This window comes from Geotrypetes seraphini, chromosome 1 (assembly GCF_902459505.1).
Source record: "Geotrypetes seraphini chromosome 1, aGeoSer1.1, whole genome shotgun sequence".
Classification (NCBI taxonomy): Eukaryota; Metazoa; Chordata; class Amphibia; order Gymnophiona; family Dermophiidae; genus Geotrypetes; species Geotrypetes seraphini.
Genome location: NC_047084.1, coordinates 70,285,641 through 70,304,656, shown reverse-complemented (window position 1 = coordinate 70,304,656; position 19,016 = coordinate 70,285,641). Strand labels below are relative to the sequence as shown.

Sequence of the window (19,016 nt, the reverse complement as noted above, 5' to 3'; positions counted from 1 at the left end):
GAACCTCATCTGCCTTGTTGATGCCCATTCCTCGAGCCTGATTATGCCACATTGCAGATCTTCGCAATCTCTCTGCGTCTTCACCACTCTGAATAACTTTGTATCGTCCCCAAATTTAATCACCTCACTCGTCATACTAATGTCCAGATCATTTATAAAGATGTTGAAGAGCATGGGTCCAAGCACCGAGCCCTGCAGCACCCCAATGGTGACGCTCTTCCAGTCCATTAACCCCCACTTGCTGTTTCCGTTGCTCCAGCCAGTTTTTAATCCATGTGAGTATTTCACCCTCTATTCCATGGCTCGCAATTTTCTGAAGTAGTCGTTCAATCAATAAATATGGGAAATATCTGATAAGGATATGTCAGTTCCAAATGACTCCTTACAGTAGAAGGTCTTAAGCTTAGTTTTGAATGTCTTTGTGGTTACTTCTAATCTAATATCCTGTTATGTTTGTTTTACACAAGTTAATATTCAAAAGGGACTTGTGGATGAATTTTCAGTGATACTATCTAGATAAGTGCTTATTAATATTTTTGTGGCAGTGACTCCATGAGCAGAGCAGGATTAACCAATAGGCCAAGTAGGCACGTGCATAGGGCCCGAAATGGTCAAGGGGGCCCGATGAAGGAGGGCATCAACATTGTTTTTTCTAAATTGATTAGAATTTGTTGTTTTTCTTGATAGATTTCCAAGTGATGTTTTCAAGACTATGTATGGTTTTAATTTGTGCACTTGTTGAAAGATTAAAAATGAATAAAGATATTTTAAAAAAAACAACAGTGTTTTTTCCAAACGGCGATGGGCCCCTCCAGCATTGATCGGCAACGTGCCCCCCCCCCCCGATCGGCAACGAAGCCCCCCCCCCCCGCCCCCCATCGACGGAAAGTAAGACAAGCAAGCAATGCGGGTAAGGAAGGCAACGGGAACTGTAATTGTGCAAGCGGTGCTGCTTGCCCAAAGCTTCCCTCTGATGCAGCTTCCTGTTTCCGTCTGGGCGCATGGTGGGGTGGGGCATGGCGTGGCAGGGGGCCCAGTGTACTTGTGTGCCTAGGGGCCATTGACGAATTAATCCTGCCCTGTCCATGAGTACAACCAAATAAAATTTTTGACACCCCCTACACCCTGGAGGTGCAGAATAATGACGCAGCTATGGAGAGCCCTCTTAGGTCATGATGCCAAATCTGGGTTTTGTGACCCCATTTGGGGTCCCAAATCACAGTTTGAGAAGTTCTGATCTAGATAGTGTTGTTGAAAATGTTTCTATCTGCCATGGAACAATGGGGTAATTTTATAAAATCATATATGCCATATATACACAAGAATGATCTCTTAATAAAATACTGACCATTGATCACAGGATCACAAGGAACTGCAGTGGAAATTGAGCCCAGTCCTCCTGGTTCTCAGCCCACCATTACGTTACTTCTCATAAAGACACAATAAGGTGGCACATCATCCATTGGAAACTCTGTAAACCAAAGTATCTAGTTCCTCCTGCATGCTATTCCAGATAAGAAGTATTATCATCTTTTCTATATAATAATCAGTTGAAAAACCTGAACAATACAGCTTCTGTTCCTCAAATACTACGTAACTATCAATGAGATCAAAGAAGCCCCCTTTACTATTGTGTGTACCCTTCTAGGGACCTAGGAGAATGGAAAGAAGTCAAATGGTATTTGGCTGAGGTTTAGATAGCAAAAAAGACGAACATGATGAGAAAGTTTAATAAATGTTGCAGAATGATGGAGGGAAGATCAATGATCATTTTACTTGTTTTATAGGAAGTGCATCACCTGAGCCTGCTGCTCAATCCCCTACTTCACCCGTAGTGGAAGAAAGTGCTGAAGTTCTACATCAAAAAGCATTGAAAAAGAAAATGCAGGAGGAATTTTATTTTGCACTTCAATTTGAAGGTACATGTTATATGTTGTCAAACATAACAAACAGTGAAATGCTACATTATTCATTTAGTTTATAGAAAAAAGTAATTTGTGGATCATAAACATTCAGTGGGGAGTAGCAACGAGGAGGAACATGAACATGACAGAATGAACACAGGAAAATTCACAAATGCAAAGTATACAATAAAAAACAGAAAATGAATGTATTATACTATAAATATGTAAGATAAATGTAGATATAGGGTAAATATAGTCATCTAAAATACACACATATAGGTTGAAGATAGTGTGTAAATAGTGTACACTTATAAAGGATAAAGGCCAGGGCAGAGATGCTTGCATACTGGAGATGAATGCATGGCTACGTGGATGGTGTCGTTGAGAGCATTTTGGCTACCTGGACCATGGGATGATTTTCCAAGGGCTGCTGAGCAGAGATGGTGTGTATCTATCAAAGAAGGGAAGAAGTGTCTTCAGCAGCAGGCTGGCTAATCTACTGAAGAGGGCTTTAAACAAGAAGTGAAGGGGCAAGGTGATCAAAGCCCTCAGGTGAGTAAATCACTGAATACCTCTACACCAGGGGTGCCCAATACGTCGATTGCGATCAACCGGTAGATCGGGAAGGCAACACGAGTCGATCGCGATGCCCATCCCGGGTTCCGTGATAGATTTATGTTGCCATCCTGATCTACTGGGCCGATCAGCCTTCCTCTCCCCAACGTCCCCCATCAGCACCCCAAGCTCTCCCTGCAGAAGCGTCGGACCGACCAGTATTCCTCTCCCTGATGTCAATTCTGATGTCAGAGAGAAAGTTCTGGGCCAGCCAATTGCTGCCGGGCTGGCCGGAAACTTCCTCTCCGATGTCAGAATTGATGTCAGGGAGCGGCATTCTGGTCAGCGCGACACTTCTGCAGGGAGAGCTTGGGGCGGTGGTGGCTTGGGGGCCTGCTCCCCGATTGCGGCGGTGGCGGCAAACCTAGTGGCTTGGAGGAGGGCAGGGAGACAGAAAGAAAGGGGGCATGGGGAGAGAGAGAAAGAAAGGGAGGCAGGGAGACAAAGAAAGAAGGGAACAGGGAGAAAGAAAGAAAATGTTGGGGGAGAGAATGAGGTCTGGAGGAGAAGAAGCATATAGGAGGCTGAAAGAAGGAAAGAAATATTGGATGCACAGTCAGAAGAAGAAAGTGATTTTATTTTCAATTTAGTGGGCAGGGAAGGAGGAAGAAAAAGTTGGTGGAGGGAATGAGGTCTGGAAACATACATCAGGCTGAAAGAAGGGAAGAAATATTGAATGCACAGTCAGAAGAATGCAATCAGAGACTTATGAAATCACCAGACAACAAAGGCAAGAAAAATTATTTTATTTTCAATTTAGTGATCACAATGTGTCCGTTTTGAGAATTTATATCTGCTGTCTATATTTTGCACTATGGCTCCCTTTTACCAAACCACAATAGCGGTTTTTAGCGCAGGGAGCCTATGAGTGTCGAGAGCAGTGTGGGGCATTCAGCGCAGTTCCCTGTGCTAAAAACTGCTATCGCGGTTTAGTAAAAAGGGAGGGGGTATATTTGTCTATTTTTGTATAGTTGTTACTGAGGTGACATTGCATAGAGTCATCTGCCCTGACCTCTTGGAAAAAACCCTGGAATATGAAAGATAATTAACATTTTCTCTGTCTTTCAATGTGCTTTGTGTTTTTTTAAAAAATTTTTTATTGTTGGTAGATCATTTTGACTTGGTCATTTTAAAAGTAGTTCGCAAACCCAAAAAGTGTGGGCACCCCTGCTCTACACGGATGGGAAAAGAGGGCAATGTCTGGAAAGCAGTATGCTGTGTACTAATGCTCGAAGTATGGGAAACAAGATTCTGGATCTAGAAATAAAAACCTAAGATGTCAAGATGCACGGATACATATTGTGCCAGACTTTGCTAGAGAAACTGCTCAAAAAAGAAAACAACTACTTGATTTAAGACCTCAACTACGAGCACTAGGGGCAAGATATGGATTACTCTACCCAGCGGTGATGAAGGTAACATTAGGAAATAAAACATAAAATTTTAATGATTCTAAAAAACTAGCAGAATACCTTGAAACATTTGAACAATAGGCAACAAATTAATAAAAATTCCCCTTTCAACTTGATTTTTTAAGAAATCAATTGCTGAATGATAAAACTTAAATATATATAAAAGAAGACAATTTGAAAAATCGCAGAAAAGATCTGAAGGGAAGGAGATAAGTAAGGCTACTATTTTTTACCGGTTTTTCTGTGTGGTGATACGGCACGATAGTGAGGAGAGCTGTTAAAAAAAATTTAAACTGACTAACATTGAAAAAGGGACTGATCCCAGTGTGAGACCATTATCAGTTGGCTTCCTGGGCTGTGGCGGTTTGAAGCGCTGAGTCGGAGCCCTGAGAGATTAATTGATTGATCCTTTGACTGTTTTCCCTCGGCGCTGGATCGGCGCGACATCGGGGCAGATAACATACAAAAAGGGAAAGGAAATCTTAACGAAGACAATCTGATGGTACCGGAGGTCATAAAAGTGAAAAGACAGTGAGTTTATATTGTTTGCCGACTTTTCCCAATGTTGAGGTATTGAGAGAAGGCTGTTGAAGATTTGACTTGACGAAGGTTTGCAGCTTTCTCAGAGCGGCAAGATATTAAAGTATGTACACACCAGAGGAAATGAATTGAGGGGGCCTGACACTGAAGAGAAGAGGGGCTAAGGAAAGATAAATTGCTGATTCTACCGGCTTGTCTCTGTGCTGATGTGGAGAGACAGTGAGGGAAGGCTGATAAAGAATTGAATTGGCTAACGGAAGAAAAAGGAAGTTTCAATGCAGTTTTAAAATTAATGCTGTCAAAGCTGTAACTGTGAGGAAAGTTGTTTAAAGGGGAAAATACTAACTAACGTTAAAAAAGTAAAAGAGAGACCGACTCCCAATGTGTGGACGTTGTCAGTTGAATTCCTAAGTGTGGCGGTTTGAGGCAGCCATTTCCAGTTTAGCGCTGAAACGGAGCCCTGAGTGATTAACTGATCTTTTGCCTGAAGCCAGTCTTCTTGTTTGTTTTCCCTCAGCGCTGGATCGGCATTGGGGCAGATAACAGACAAAAAAAAAGGAAAAAAAGATTCATTCATCAACGGAGACAATTTGATAGTGCTACTGGTATCAATGGAAAATTTGAAAGGAAAGAGACAAGCGGCGAGATATTGAAGTGTGTGAACAAACCAGAGGAAACAGATGAAAAAACTGCTGACACTGAAAAAAGGCTGAGGGGAAGATAATTGTTTTTTCTTATTGGCTTTTCTCTGGACTGATACAGAGAGGCAGTGAGGGCAGGCTGATAAAAGAAAAAAAAAAAAAAGAAAAAATTGAATTGGCCAAAGGAGGAAAAAGGAAAGTTTCAATGCCGTTCTAAAACTAGTGCTGTCAAAGCTGTAACTGTGTAAAAAACTGAAACAAGAAAGATTACTGGGAATTGTGACTGAAAGAGACTATTGTGTCTCCTAATAAATATAAAGAAAGTAAAACCCAAGAAAAAGAAAACAACAACATGGCAAGTACCAGACAAAACAAAAATGAGGCTGGTACGTCTGCAAAAAGACAGAAACAAGATCAAATAACACCAAGCAAGATCCCACTTCCTGCTGAAGAACCTGACATTTTGAGTAAAGCAGAAGTTATGGAAGAATTAAGACAAATTAAACAAATGCTTAAGGAAACTATAACCAATATGTCTGAAATGAAGGAAGAAATATTGAACATCCACAGACAAATGGAAGTTAATAATAAAAGAACAACTGTATTAGAATCTAAAATGGAGACCATAGAAGGTGAAGCAAACAGATGCAAAAATGACAGTCTGGAATTGAATAAATTGAAAGATCAACTGGAAGACTATGAGAATCGAGGAAGAAGGAAAAACATTAAACTTTTTGGAATACAAGAAAATTTAGAAGGGAAAAATGTTAAACATTTTCTAGAAAACTTAATTCCAAAAATACTACAACTAGATTTAAAACAACCACTGGAAATAGAAAGGGCTCATAGGATTCCAGTAAAAAATGTAGAAAATCAAGGCAGGCCAAGACCACTAATATTCAAAATGCTTAGATACCAACAAGCATTAGAAATATTAAATGCTGCCAAGAAAGACAAAAATCTAAACTTCAAAGGTTCCAGAATATGGCTTTTGCCGGATTTTGCAAAAAACACAGCAAATAAAAGAAAGAAACTATTAGACATGAGACCTCAACTAAAAGAAAAGGGATATAAATACGGATTATATTATCCGGCAAAAATGAGAGTGTCATCTGGAGACAAATCTTTGTATTTTGAAGATCCAGAAAAACTAAAAGATTTTCTTTCAAAATCAGAACCTATGACATTTTAATAAAAAACATCAAAATTGGTTTCGATCACATTGTGAAAAATTATAAAAATATGAGACATTGAAATACTGAAGAAAGGAAAACATGAACTAAAGAAAAGATAATAAAAATATAAAGAGAAAAATATAAGATATAGGAAAAATATCAATACCATATTAAATATATGTTTAAAATATAAATGTAAGATGTAAACTATAATACTAGAAAATATAAATTAAAATTGATGAAAGAATAAAGATACATTAATGAAATGTTAAGACATAAAAAATGATTAAAGATAGTAAAGATTAATATAGATAGATAGAAGGGGATAATGATTAAATATTGGTTGCCTAGGGGGAGGGGAATGTTCGGATTGCTGTTCCAATGTGTGTTCTTAAGCAGTCATTATATTGGGTGGGAAAGGGAGGGAAAAAGATGAGAATTATTACAATGATTAAAAAAAAGATTAGTAAGGGATTGGATACTTTAGGGGTAAATATGTGTGTCATTGAGAATATTTTTTGGATTTTAAATATGAAGGAAGAAGGAAAGAAGATTATAATGATAAATATTAGAATATATAATGTCTTTTAAGATATATTCTATTAATGTCAATGGCCTGAATCATGTAATTAAAAGGAAAAAAGTATTAGCATTTTTAAAAAAGCAAAATGCGGATATTTACTGTCTGCAAGAGACCCATCTTAATATAAAGGAATCACAGAAACTAACGGGTGGGTGGGTAAAAGAATGTTTTTTTGCTCCAGCAGAGGGTAAAAAAGCAGGGGTAGCAATTCTTATAAATAAAAAATGTATGGCCAATATTAAGGTAATAAATTCAGATCCACATGGAAGATGGATACATATTGATATAGGTATGGGAAATAATGCCCTGATGTTGTTTAATATATATGCCCCTAATTCGAATCAATCAGAATTTTTTAAAAAATTACAAAATATGTTATTACCACTGGCTACTTCTAATTTAGTGGTGGCTGGAGATTTTAATGCTGTAATGGATCCATTATTAGATAAAAAACCAGGTAAAAGTATAAAATCTTTAGGTTTAGATAATTTGGTTCAATCATGTGATTTGAAGGATATATGGCGTATTCTTCATTTTAATGATCAGGAATTTTCATTTTGTTCACAGGTTCATAAATCATTTTCAAGAATAGATTATATTTTTGTTTCAACAAATAAAGTGCAACAGGTGATTAAAGCTTCCATAGATCCTATTATTATATCGGATCATGCGGGAGTATGGATAGAATTACAATTAGATCAAGTAGAGAATAATAGACCTCTTTGGAGATTTGATAATGCATTGCTTGTGGATGACAAATTTTTGGAAAATTTTAAAACACAAATTAACGATTTCTTTCAAATAAATTTAGTAGAGGATACATCTATTGAGAATGTATGGGATGCATTTAAAGCAACTATGAGGGGTAATATTATATCATATTCAGCTTTTATTAGGAAACAGATTAAAATACAATATATAGAATTAGAAAAAGAAATAAAAATATTAGAAGCTAAATTGGTAAGTAAATGGGAATATGAAGTTTTGCAAGCTCTTTTGAAAGCAAAAGGTAAATATAATGAATTAACTTCAAAAATGATAAGAAGAGATTTGTTTTCCAAGCAAACAGTGTATTATGGAAATTCTAATAAGGCGGGAAGATTATTGGCAAATTATCTTAAAGCAAAAAAAAGAAGAACTAATATAAATGGAATAAAAGATGATAATGGCATAATAACAAATCAAACAAATATAATTTTAAAACAATTTCTGAAATTCTATAAGGACCTGTATTCTTCCGAGCCTTATTTTGAGAGACAAAAAGATGGTAAAAATTTTTTAGATTTTATTAATGGACCTAAGATCCCTGATCATATAAAACGGAGTTTAGATGAACCTATATCATTAAAAGAAATAGAAACAGCATTGAGATCTCTTAGAGTTGGATCCGCTCCAGGTGGTGATGGATATACAGTAGAATTTTACAAAACATTTCAAAATGTCCTTTCCCCATATTTACTAAATTTATATCAGACACAACTTATAAAAGGTAATATTAAAGGTACTATGGCTGAATCAATAATAATTGTTTTGCCTAAGCCAAATAAAGATCCTACTATGGTTTCAAACTACAGGCCTATATCTTTGATAAATGTGGATAATAAACTTTTGGCGAAAATTTTGGCTTTGAGATTAGCCAAAGCTCTCCCACATATTATAGATATGCATCAAACGGGTTTCGTTGCTAAAAGACATTCCTCTAATAACTCTAGATTATTGTTTCATATGTTAAATTTATCAAAAAAAAATGGATGAACCGACTTTTACAGTTTCATTGGATGCAGAAAAAGCGTTTGATAGGGTAGAATGGAATTTTATGTATCAGGCTTTAGAATGGTTTGGTATAGGTTCTGGATTTATACAAATGGTAAAAACTTTGTATAGCTTCCCGATTGCAAGATTAAATATTAATAATATGATATCTGATGGATTTCAATTGCGAAGGGGAGTTAGACAGGGTTGTCCTTTATCTCCTTTGTTATTTGATGTTGTATTAGAACCCTTATTGTTAGCAATACAGCAAACGAGGGAGATACAAGGTATTCCATATTCAGATATGGAATATAAAATTTCGGCTTATGCTGACGATATTTTACTTTATTTGAGAAATCCAGAGTCTACCTTATCTTCTTTATTGGAATTAATTGATAAGTTTGGCAAATTTTCAGGTTATAAAATTAATTGGAATAAATCAGAAATTATACCTTTAAATATTCATTGTGTAAAAGGATTATTTGACACTTTTCCATTCATATGGAAAGAAGAAGGATTTAAATATCTTGGCATTCAAGTTAAAAATACAATTGAAGATACTGTAAAAGAGAATGAAAAATATGTATTAAAAAAAGTTACGGAGTTATGTGAGCAATGGAACCCATTACATATTTCCTGGTGGGGAAGAGTTCAAACTATTAAAATGATGATGTTACCTGTAGTTTGCTACCAAATGAGTATGATACCTATTTATTTTCAGGGGTCCTTTTATAAAAAGCTTAATAGCATTTTAACAAAATTTCTTTGGCTTGGTAAAACACCTAGAATAGCTTTAGTAACTTTGCAAAAATCAATTAAGGAGGGAGGGGTAAATTTTCCAAATTTCTATAGGTACCATCAAGCCTATATTCTACGTCAGGGTATGTATTGGATCCTCCCAGAACTTATGGATAATGCACCGGATTGGTTATATTTAGAATGGCCTCTTATGTTTCCCCTAAATTTAGTTCATTTGCCAAGTATTAACATACCTAGAAGATACAGAGAAAATAAAATATTAATGGATACTTGGAAAACGTTGAGGTTTATTGATAAATTAACACCTATCCCAATAAACAAATCAACTAATCAATCTATATGGATAAACTCCAAGATCAAAATTGGCGGAGCTCAAATCCTTTGGAAGAACTGGATTATTGCAGGCATTAGATCTCTAGACGATGTTATTTCAGAAGGTAAACTGCTGGATTTTTCACAATTGCAACATAGATTTGGTCTTAATAAAACACAAAGTTTTAAATGGTTGCAATTGAAGCAGGCCATTCAGGTTGGGTTCCCTGAATGGAAAACTTTAAATAATCAATATAGTTTAAAGTTCTTATGTTTTCAAGCAGACTTCCTAGGACATCAAGCCGCATTGTGGTATAAATTAATATCTGGATATTTGAATAAAAAACCAAAAAATGGTCTAAGAGATATTTGGAGCATTGAGATTAAGCATCAAATTAATGCATCTCAATGGCCACTAATTTGGTCTTGGAGAATAAGATGTACAGTGTCAGCATCTATGAGACAAACTTGGTTCTTTTTATTACATAGAGCTTTTTGGACCCCTACACGTTTGCAAAAATTAGACAGTTCTAAGTCCAATAAATGCTGGCACTGTAATCTGGAACCAGGGACATTAGATCACTTATTATATCATTGTCCCTACATTAAAACTTTTTGGAATTCAATTTGGCCACAAATTAATAAATTGATGGAAAATCATATTTCAATATCATATGATACAGTATTATTTGGAATGATGATGAGGAAAAAAAGTCAAATTTCACCAGAAAATAACAAGCTTTTATTAATTATGACAGGAGTTGCCATTCAGCATATAACCAATAACTGGAAGAATTATAATAACCTAAATTATACATTTTGGTGGAATACAATTTGTCATATATTCAAAATGGAAAGAGCAATAGCAATACAAAGAGGGACATATATTAAATTTATAAAAATATGGGGGCCATTGACAAAATATTGCAATGAATAAACAATAGAATTTTTCTTCTTCTTTTCTTCTTTTTAATAATTTTTTAGTGACACACATAGAGGGGAGGTAGTGAAAATAATGTATACATAATATGATATAATATGATATATAATATGTAATATATGATTGAAAAGTAATAGAAGGGTGGGGGGAGGGAGAGGGAGAAAAATATATTTAGAACATGATGTATTAGATATAAAAGTGATATTGTATATTCATCAATTGTATTTAAATATGTTGTACACTTTCTGTAAAATTTGAAAATAAAAAATAATATAAAAAAAAAAAAGAAACATTTGAACAACCAATGACATCTTAAAAAGAAACTTTGGGAATATTTTAAAGTATTTAATATAACAAGAAGACATTAATAACTTTTCACTTTGATTTATTATATACAAAATAATCTAAACATTAAAAAACAGTAAAAACTGTTTAGAATGCTAGAAATTTTTTTAAAAAAGCAAATAACAGGAAAATGGAACAACTTGAAAAGAATGCAAACATGTCAGTAACAGAATGTTGTGGAGGGAAAAAAAAAAAAGAACATTGATCTACCTGGAGAATTCAATATATATGCAGCTGAAGGGACGAGATGGAGGAGCTTTTTGAAAGATATCCTCTTGCAGCATGGATTATATGCTCACGGAGAGAAATGGAGAAAGGTGGAACACTAGAGATACTATGTTTGCTGAGTTGCTGAGTAGAGGAAGGGATCTGCGTGTCAACAGGAAGTACAAACAGTAGTGCAACCTGCGTGAAAACTTGTAGTCGATTGGGAAGTGTCTCATTAAAAAAAAAAAAAAATCCTGAATAGAAGGCTACCAACACATGAGTAAATTACAAACTGAATCTGCCCTGCTCCTATGAATATCCCGGAAGACCCAGACGCTAAGATGTGGAACATAATGACTACAATTATATTAGTAAAAGAAGCAGAAAGTTAATTCCCACCCAGTTGGAGGAGAACAGCTGAGCCCTTCCTTTATGTTTGCCATATGTGCAAACAAGCTTGTAACCATTCCCAGCTGATACACTGAGCTAACTGTTATGCATTCTTGGCATGTTCCCTGACAAAGATAGTGAAGAACGTTAAGTTTATTATAGAAGTACTTTAAAAAAAAAAAAAAAATTGTCTTCAAATGTTGTATTTCTTCTATATCTTTTTCTCATCTATTTTATTCTCATCCTTCTCATACTTTACACATATAATTTTGAAAGAAAGATATTGCATTTTATTGGATATTTATTTACCAATGACTTTCACTATATACTTAAACTGAATTTATTTATTTACTTAAAAATGGGTTAATAGATACTTTGACTAACCTGACAATTGATATATTGCAATTTTAGGAATCCAGAATAATAATAAATATGTAATAAACACTTTCTAGGCTTTTAAGTTTTTAGTAATGCCTTTAAGTTCTTAGGAACTAAGCTTTTAGTCAGGCTTGATTGAATTATATGAAACTCTGTTAAAATCCCGTAGATTAGAATCATTTCTTTGCTCTATTCTGTTTTTGAGTAATTTTTTGTAAAATAAAGAAAGGTAAGAATTATAAGGGGAAAAAAAATATATATATATATATATATTTCTGAAAATGAATAAAAGAGAAAATAAATATAACAAATATTAGTATAAAGATATATTATACTATGTTATTAGCATGGAGTAATAAGTATAAAACTATAATTTATTTTTTAGCTTGTAATGGAGTAATGTTAAACCTGATCTATGTTGTGTTTCCAAGTGATCGTATACAAATGGGGTGGGAAGGGAGGGAATGGGAGGGTATTAAATTTTAAGAGTAGGGGTAAAATAGATAATTCCTCAAACTATCTTATTTATGGGAAAATGAAGTTCATAAAAAACATTGCAGATGGGATTGTTATAATACATATTACATTAAAATTAAATGGATCTTAAAATAATCTCTTTAAATGTTAATGGTCTAAATCACCCGATTAAAAGAAAAAAGGCATTATTATTTTTGAAAAGGCAAAACGCTGATATATGCTGCATACAAGAGACCCATTTATCAAATAATGAATCCATAAAGCTAAAAGGTGATTGGGTCAAGCAATGTTACTTTTCTGCAGCAATAGGAAAAAAAAGCTGGAGTTGCAATATTAATAAATAAAAAATGTTCCGCTTCATTTAAGTTTAAGGCAGCTGATCCTTTAGGAAGATGGATATATATAGAAATGGACATGGGAAATACCACCATGACGCTTTTCAATATATATGCCCCTAATTCAAATCAAAATGAATTTTTTAAAACTCTGCAACAGTTGATTCTTCCACTGGCTACTTCAAATTTAATAGTGGCAGGAGATTTCAATGCTGTGATGGATCCATTGATAGATAAAAGCCCGAGAAGATTTATAAAATCATTAGGTCTTGACAATTTGGTGCAATCTTGTGATTTAAAGGATATTTGGCGTATACTTCATTTTGATGGTCGGGAATTTTCGTTTTGTTCACAAGTCCATAATTCTTTTTCTAGAATAGATTATATTTTTGTTTCTAATCAATTAGTACATCAAGTCACACAGGCTGTCATTGATCCAATTGTATTATCTGATCATGGTGGAGTGTGGATTGAAATTAAAATAATAGATCAAAATATAAACAGACCTATATGGAAATTGAATAATACATTGCTTGCAGATAATGACTTTTGTACAAATCTTATAAAAAAAATAGAAGAATATTTTCAAATTAATGATACAGAAGAAATTTCCATAGAGACTTTATGGGATGCGTTTAAAGCATATACTAGAGGACAAATTATTTCTTATTCAGCAATGAAAATAAAAAAAGAAAAACAACAATTTATAGAATTAGAAAAATTAATAAAGTCTCTAGAATCAAAATTAATTGAAAAATGGGATTATTTGACACAACAAGAATTGTTAAAAGCTAAAGGTAAATATAATGAAATTTCTTCAAAAATCATTAGAAAAGATTTATTTGTACAACAAGCTCTGTATTATGGAAATTCGAATAAGGCGGGAAGATTGCTTGCAAATTATCTCAAAGCAAAAAGGAAAAAAACAAAAATAATTGCAATTCAAAATGAAAATAAAGAAATGTTATCTCAAACTAATCCCATAATAAAACAATTTTTAAAATTCTATAAAGATTTGTATTCTTCCGAGCCCTATTCAGAAAAGGAAAAAGATGGTATAGAATTTTTAAAGTTAATAAATGGACCAAAGATTCCTGAACATATAAAACGAAGTTTAGAAGAACCAATATCCTTAAAAGAGTTAGGTACAGCATTGAAGTCCCTCAGAGTTGGATCAGCTCCAGGTGGAGATGGTTATACAGTAGAGTTTTATAAATCATTCCAAAACATCATAATGCCCTATTTATTAAAATTATATCAGAAACAACTAAATAAAGGTTGTATTACAGGTACTATGGCTGAATCAATAACTATAGTTTTACCTAAGCCAAATAAAGATCCTACTTTGGTATCAAACTATAGACCTATTTCTTTAATAAATGTGGATGGAAAAATTTTAACTAAGGCAATAGCATTAAGATTGGCTAAAGCTCTCCCTTTCATTATTGATATGCATCAAACAGGTTTTGTTGCTCAAAGACATTCGTCTCATAATACTAGATTGGCACATCACATGTTATATTTGACAAAATCCATCAATGACCCAGCATTCTCTATTTCATTAGATGCGGAAAAAGCTTTTGATAGAGTGGAATGGTCCTTCATGTTTCAGACAATGGAATGGTTTGGTATAGGATCCGGTTTTATACAAATAATAAAGGCATTGTATAACTCCCCTGTTGCTAGATTATATATTAATAATGATTTTTCAGAAAAATTTATTCTACAAAGAGGGGTTAGACAAGGATGCCCACTATCTCCTTTGCTTTTTGATATCGTTTTAGAACCCTTGTTATTAGCTATAGAACAGATAAAGGAGATACAGGGTATTCCACATTCAGATAGAGAATATAAATTATCAGCATATGCGGATGATATATTACTTTATTTGAGAAATCCGGAAACAACCATTCCAAAGCTACTCGAACTGATTGAAAGATTTGGAAAATTTTCAGGATATAAAATAAACTGGAATAAATCAGAAGTACTTCCACTCAACGTACATTGTACAAAAAGTTTATTTGACTCATTTTCTTTTATTTGGAAAGAGGAAGGATTAAAATACTTAGGAATTTGGATTACAAAAACTATAGAAGAAACTATGATAATCAATGAAAAAAATTTATTACAAAAAGTGTCAGAAATGTGTGAGCAATGGAATCCTTTGTGCATATCTTGGTGGGGGAGAGTGCAAACTGTAAAAATGATGATTTTACCAATAGTTTGTTATCAAATGGGTATGATACCAATTTTTTTCCAGGGGTCTTTTTACAAAAAATTGGATAAAATATTAACAAAATTTATTTGGCTTGGAAAAAAACCCAGAATTGCTCTAGTATCTTTATAAAGACCAATTGAGGAGGGAGGGGTAAATTTTCCAAATTTTTATAGGTACCATCAAGCCTATATTATGCGTCATGGTATGTATTGGATCCTCCCAGAACCCATTGAACATATACCAGATTGGTTCTGGTTAGAATGGAGATTAATGTTTCCTTTACGTCTGAGTCATGTGATAAGTATTCAAATGCCAAGGTTATATAAAGATCATAAAATATTAATGGATACTTGGAAAACTATAAGATATATAAGTAATCTAACTCCTATTCCAATAACTAAATCAACGACTCAAACAATATGGCTTAACCCAAAGATCAAAGTTGGCGGTTTTAAAATTATCTGGAAACATTGGATGATGGCTGGAATTCGTATTTTAGAAGATGTAATAAATAAAGGTAAACTGCTTGAGTTTTCACAATTGCAAAATAAATTTGGTTTAAATAAATCACAATATTTCAGATGGTTGCAATTGAAGCAGGCCATTCAGACAGGGTTCTCTGAATGGAAAAATCTTAATAATTATCATAGTATGGAATTCTTATGTTTTCAGATAGATTCCATGGGACACCAGGCCGCAATGTGGTATAAATTAATATCTGGATTTATACATTAAAAAAAAAAAATGGTCTTAGAGATATTTGGAGCATTGAGATTAAGCATCAAATTAATGCATCTCAATGGCCACGACTTTGGTCTTGGAGGATAAGATGTACAATGTCAGCATCTATGAGACAAACTTGGTTTTTTATTTTACATAGAGCTCTATGGACCCCTACACGTTTACATAGAATTGATAGCTCTAAGTCTAATAGATGCTGGCATTGTCATCTAGAAGCAGGGACATTAGATCATCTTTTATTCTATTGTCCATTCATATTAACATTTTGGAAATCAATTTGGCCCCAAATAAATAGGATGTTAGAAAATCCAGGTGCCTTGACATATGATACAATTCTATTTGGTACTACAATGAGAGCCCATAGTCAAATCTCATCAAATAACAACAAACTTTTATTTATAATGACTGGAATAGCAATACAGCAAATTACACATAATTGGAAAAATTGGGACAGATTGAACTATAATTTCTGGTGGAACTCAGTTTGCCATATATATAAGAAGGAACATGCATTTGCAACACAAAAAGGATATATCAATAAGTTCAAGAAGATTTGGGGACCATTAACAGAATATTGCAATATTTGAATTTCATTTTCCCATGATAAGAAAATAGTATAAAGAAGGAGGGGGGGAGGGGTTAAGGGGAGGGAATTATTCTCTTTATCATATATTATAAATAAAATATTATAATAGATGATATTCTTACATGAAAATAACGTAATAAAGGGAGGGGGAAAAGGTTCATAGTTAAATAATAATTGATAAAATCATTACAATATATATATTGTATAACTTTATAAGAAAAATAATTACAATTATATGATATATAAAACCATAAGAAAAATAAGACAAGAAATGTTATATATAAAATATATTATAAAAATATCAAGTGTATTGTTAAGATAATTGTATGAAAATTTATGACACTTGTTGTTAAATGGAAAAAAAATTCAATAAAAAAACTTAAACATAAAAAAAAAAAAAGAATATAATTTTGATTGAATTTAAGTGCTGTTAAAATGTAAAATGTCTGTATAATATGTTGCACTTATTTTTGGCTTTAAAATGAATAAAGATAAAAAAAAAAGAAGAAAAAAAAAAAAAAAAAATTTATTGTTGGTAGATCATTTTGACTTGGTCATTTTAAAAGTAGTTCACAAACCCAAAAAGTGTGGGCACCCCTGCTCTACACGGATGGGAAAAGAGGGCAATGTCTGGAAAGCAGTATGCTGTGTACTAATGCTCGAAGTATGGGAAACAAGATTCTGGATCTAGAAGCTGTGATGGAAGAAGATGAGCTGGATCACAGAAACATGGTTCATGGAGAACCATGACTGAGATGTAGTTATACCGGGCTATAATCTGTTCAGGAAAGACAGGGTAGGAAGAAAAGGAGGGGGGAGTAGCGTTATATGTTAAAGATCATATTAAAGCCACACAATTGCAGGGTCTGTAGGAAGAGGCACTGTGGATCAATTTGGAAAGAGGGAATGGTGAATGTATTTACATTGGTGTGATATACAGGTCTCCTTCATAGATGGAAGAAGTGGACAGAGATTTAATGGTAGGCATTCAGAATATATCTAAAAAAGGGGAAGTTTTACTAATAGGTGATTTTAACATGCTGTTTGTTGATTGGGGTATCCCTATTGCAGGGTCTTCTAGAAGTAGGGAGTTCCTGGATTCTCTACAAGGATAACTTTTCCAGCAGTTGGTAATGGACCCCACGCAGGATGGGGTCATACTGGACTTAATGCTTACAAATGGGGAAATTGTTTCTGATGTTACAGTGGGTGATCATCTGGCATCCAGTGATCACTGTATGGTACGGTTTAATATTAAGACAGGTATAGAGAGGGCTCATTTAAAAGCAAAGGTTCTAGACTTTAAAAAAAAAACTAACTTTATTTGAATGGGGGATTGCATGAAGGAATTATTTGGATGGAAACGTCTGGAAGGAGTGGAAATGCAGTGGGCAAAACTGAAAGGAGTAATTGTAAGAGCAACAAACCTTTTTGTGAGGCAAGTAAGTAAAAGTAAGAGGAAAATAAGGTGGGTTTGGTTCTCAAAAGTAGTAGCTGAAAAGATAAGGAATAAGAGGTTAGCTTTCATAAACTAAAAAAAAGATCACAGAAAGAGGAAGACAGGCAAAAATATCTGGAAAAGTTAAGAGAGGCTGGTCATGTAGTCAGGAAAGCAAAGACGCAAATGGAAGAAAAATTAGCTGACATAGTAAAACGGGGAGACGACATTTTTTTTTTTTTAAGTTCAGTACGTTTTATTGAAAGTTTTTGTAACATAACATAAAAGAATGAAACAATACTAATACAGAACAAGAGATCCTGACAATAAAGCTTGTGTTGGTATTCAATAAATGCACAAGTCAACGCCCAAAATTAGTCAATGATAATACAACATTCCATATCAGTAAAAAGGGGAGGAAGGGGAGGGAAAAGAAAAAAAAAGGAAAAATACCTAGTACATGATACATAACCAATAATAATAGCGTGTCGTCTGTATACTATCAGTCAAAAAGACCACACCACAACCATGAACAACCATCACTGGAGAAAAGGAGAGATAAAAGTATTAGTAATAAGGAGAAATTGACAATGTCAGAGGGGTTATGAGAGTATTATTAACACAAAGAATGAGGACTGAAGTCAGTTAGTAGGTGGCGAATCCGCATACAGCAAGAGAGGACTCCAGCGCCTATTGAATTTAGACAGTGAACCTAATCTTTCCGCTGCTATTTTTTCATATTTAACTATCAAGCAAACAGTGTTCCACCAGGAATCATAGCTCACTGATTCAAGATTTTTCCAGTTCGAGAGTATGTTCTTGATAGCTATGAGAAAAAGTATATGAAGGAGGTAATCTTCATCCTTAGTGAGACTGTCCGTTAGATCAATACTTCCCAAGATAATAGATTTGTAATTCAGTGGAATGGATACATGTAATAAGTTGTTTATATCAGCTAAAACCTTAGACCAAAAGGTAAGGAGTAATGGGCAGTCAAATAACATATGTCTAAGATTACCTGGTGACGCACCGCAAGACCAGCATTTGTCAGTCACTCCATGATGAAAACGAGCCAGACGGCTGGGGGTCCAATAAGCTCTGTGTGTAAGAAATAAAGATGTTTGAAGGAAGGACGCTGATTTACAAATGGCATGAGTTCTGGACCACAAATATTCCCAAGTTTTTTCATCAATATCAGTTTGAAGATCCAGACTCCACTTATGCTCTGTTTCAGAAGGGCGTAACATTTTTTGTAATCTTATATATTT

The 19,016-nt window shown here is 34.0% G+C and overlaps 1 protein-coding gene across 1 annotated transcript in view; it reads left to right on the top strand.

Annotated features, from left to right (window-relative positions):
• SPEF2 (sperm flagellar 2) overlaps positions 1–19,016 on the top strand; it is a 544,154-nt gene that overhangs the window by 439,707 nt on the left and 85,431 nt on the right. The window contains exon 25 of the mRNA XM_033932867.1: positions 1,788–1,919. Within this exon, the coding sequence (XP_033788758.1) occupies positions 1,788–1,919 (132 nt within the window). The remainder of the gene's footprint in view (positions 1–1,787; positions 1,920–19,016) is intronic.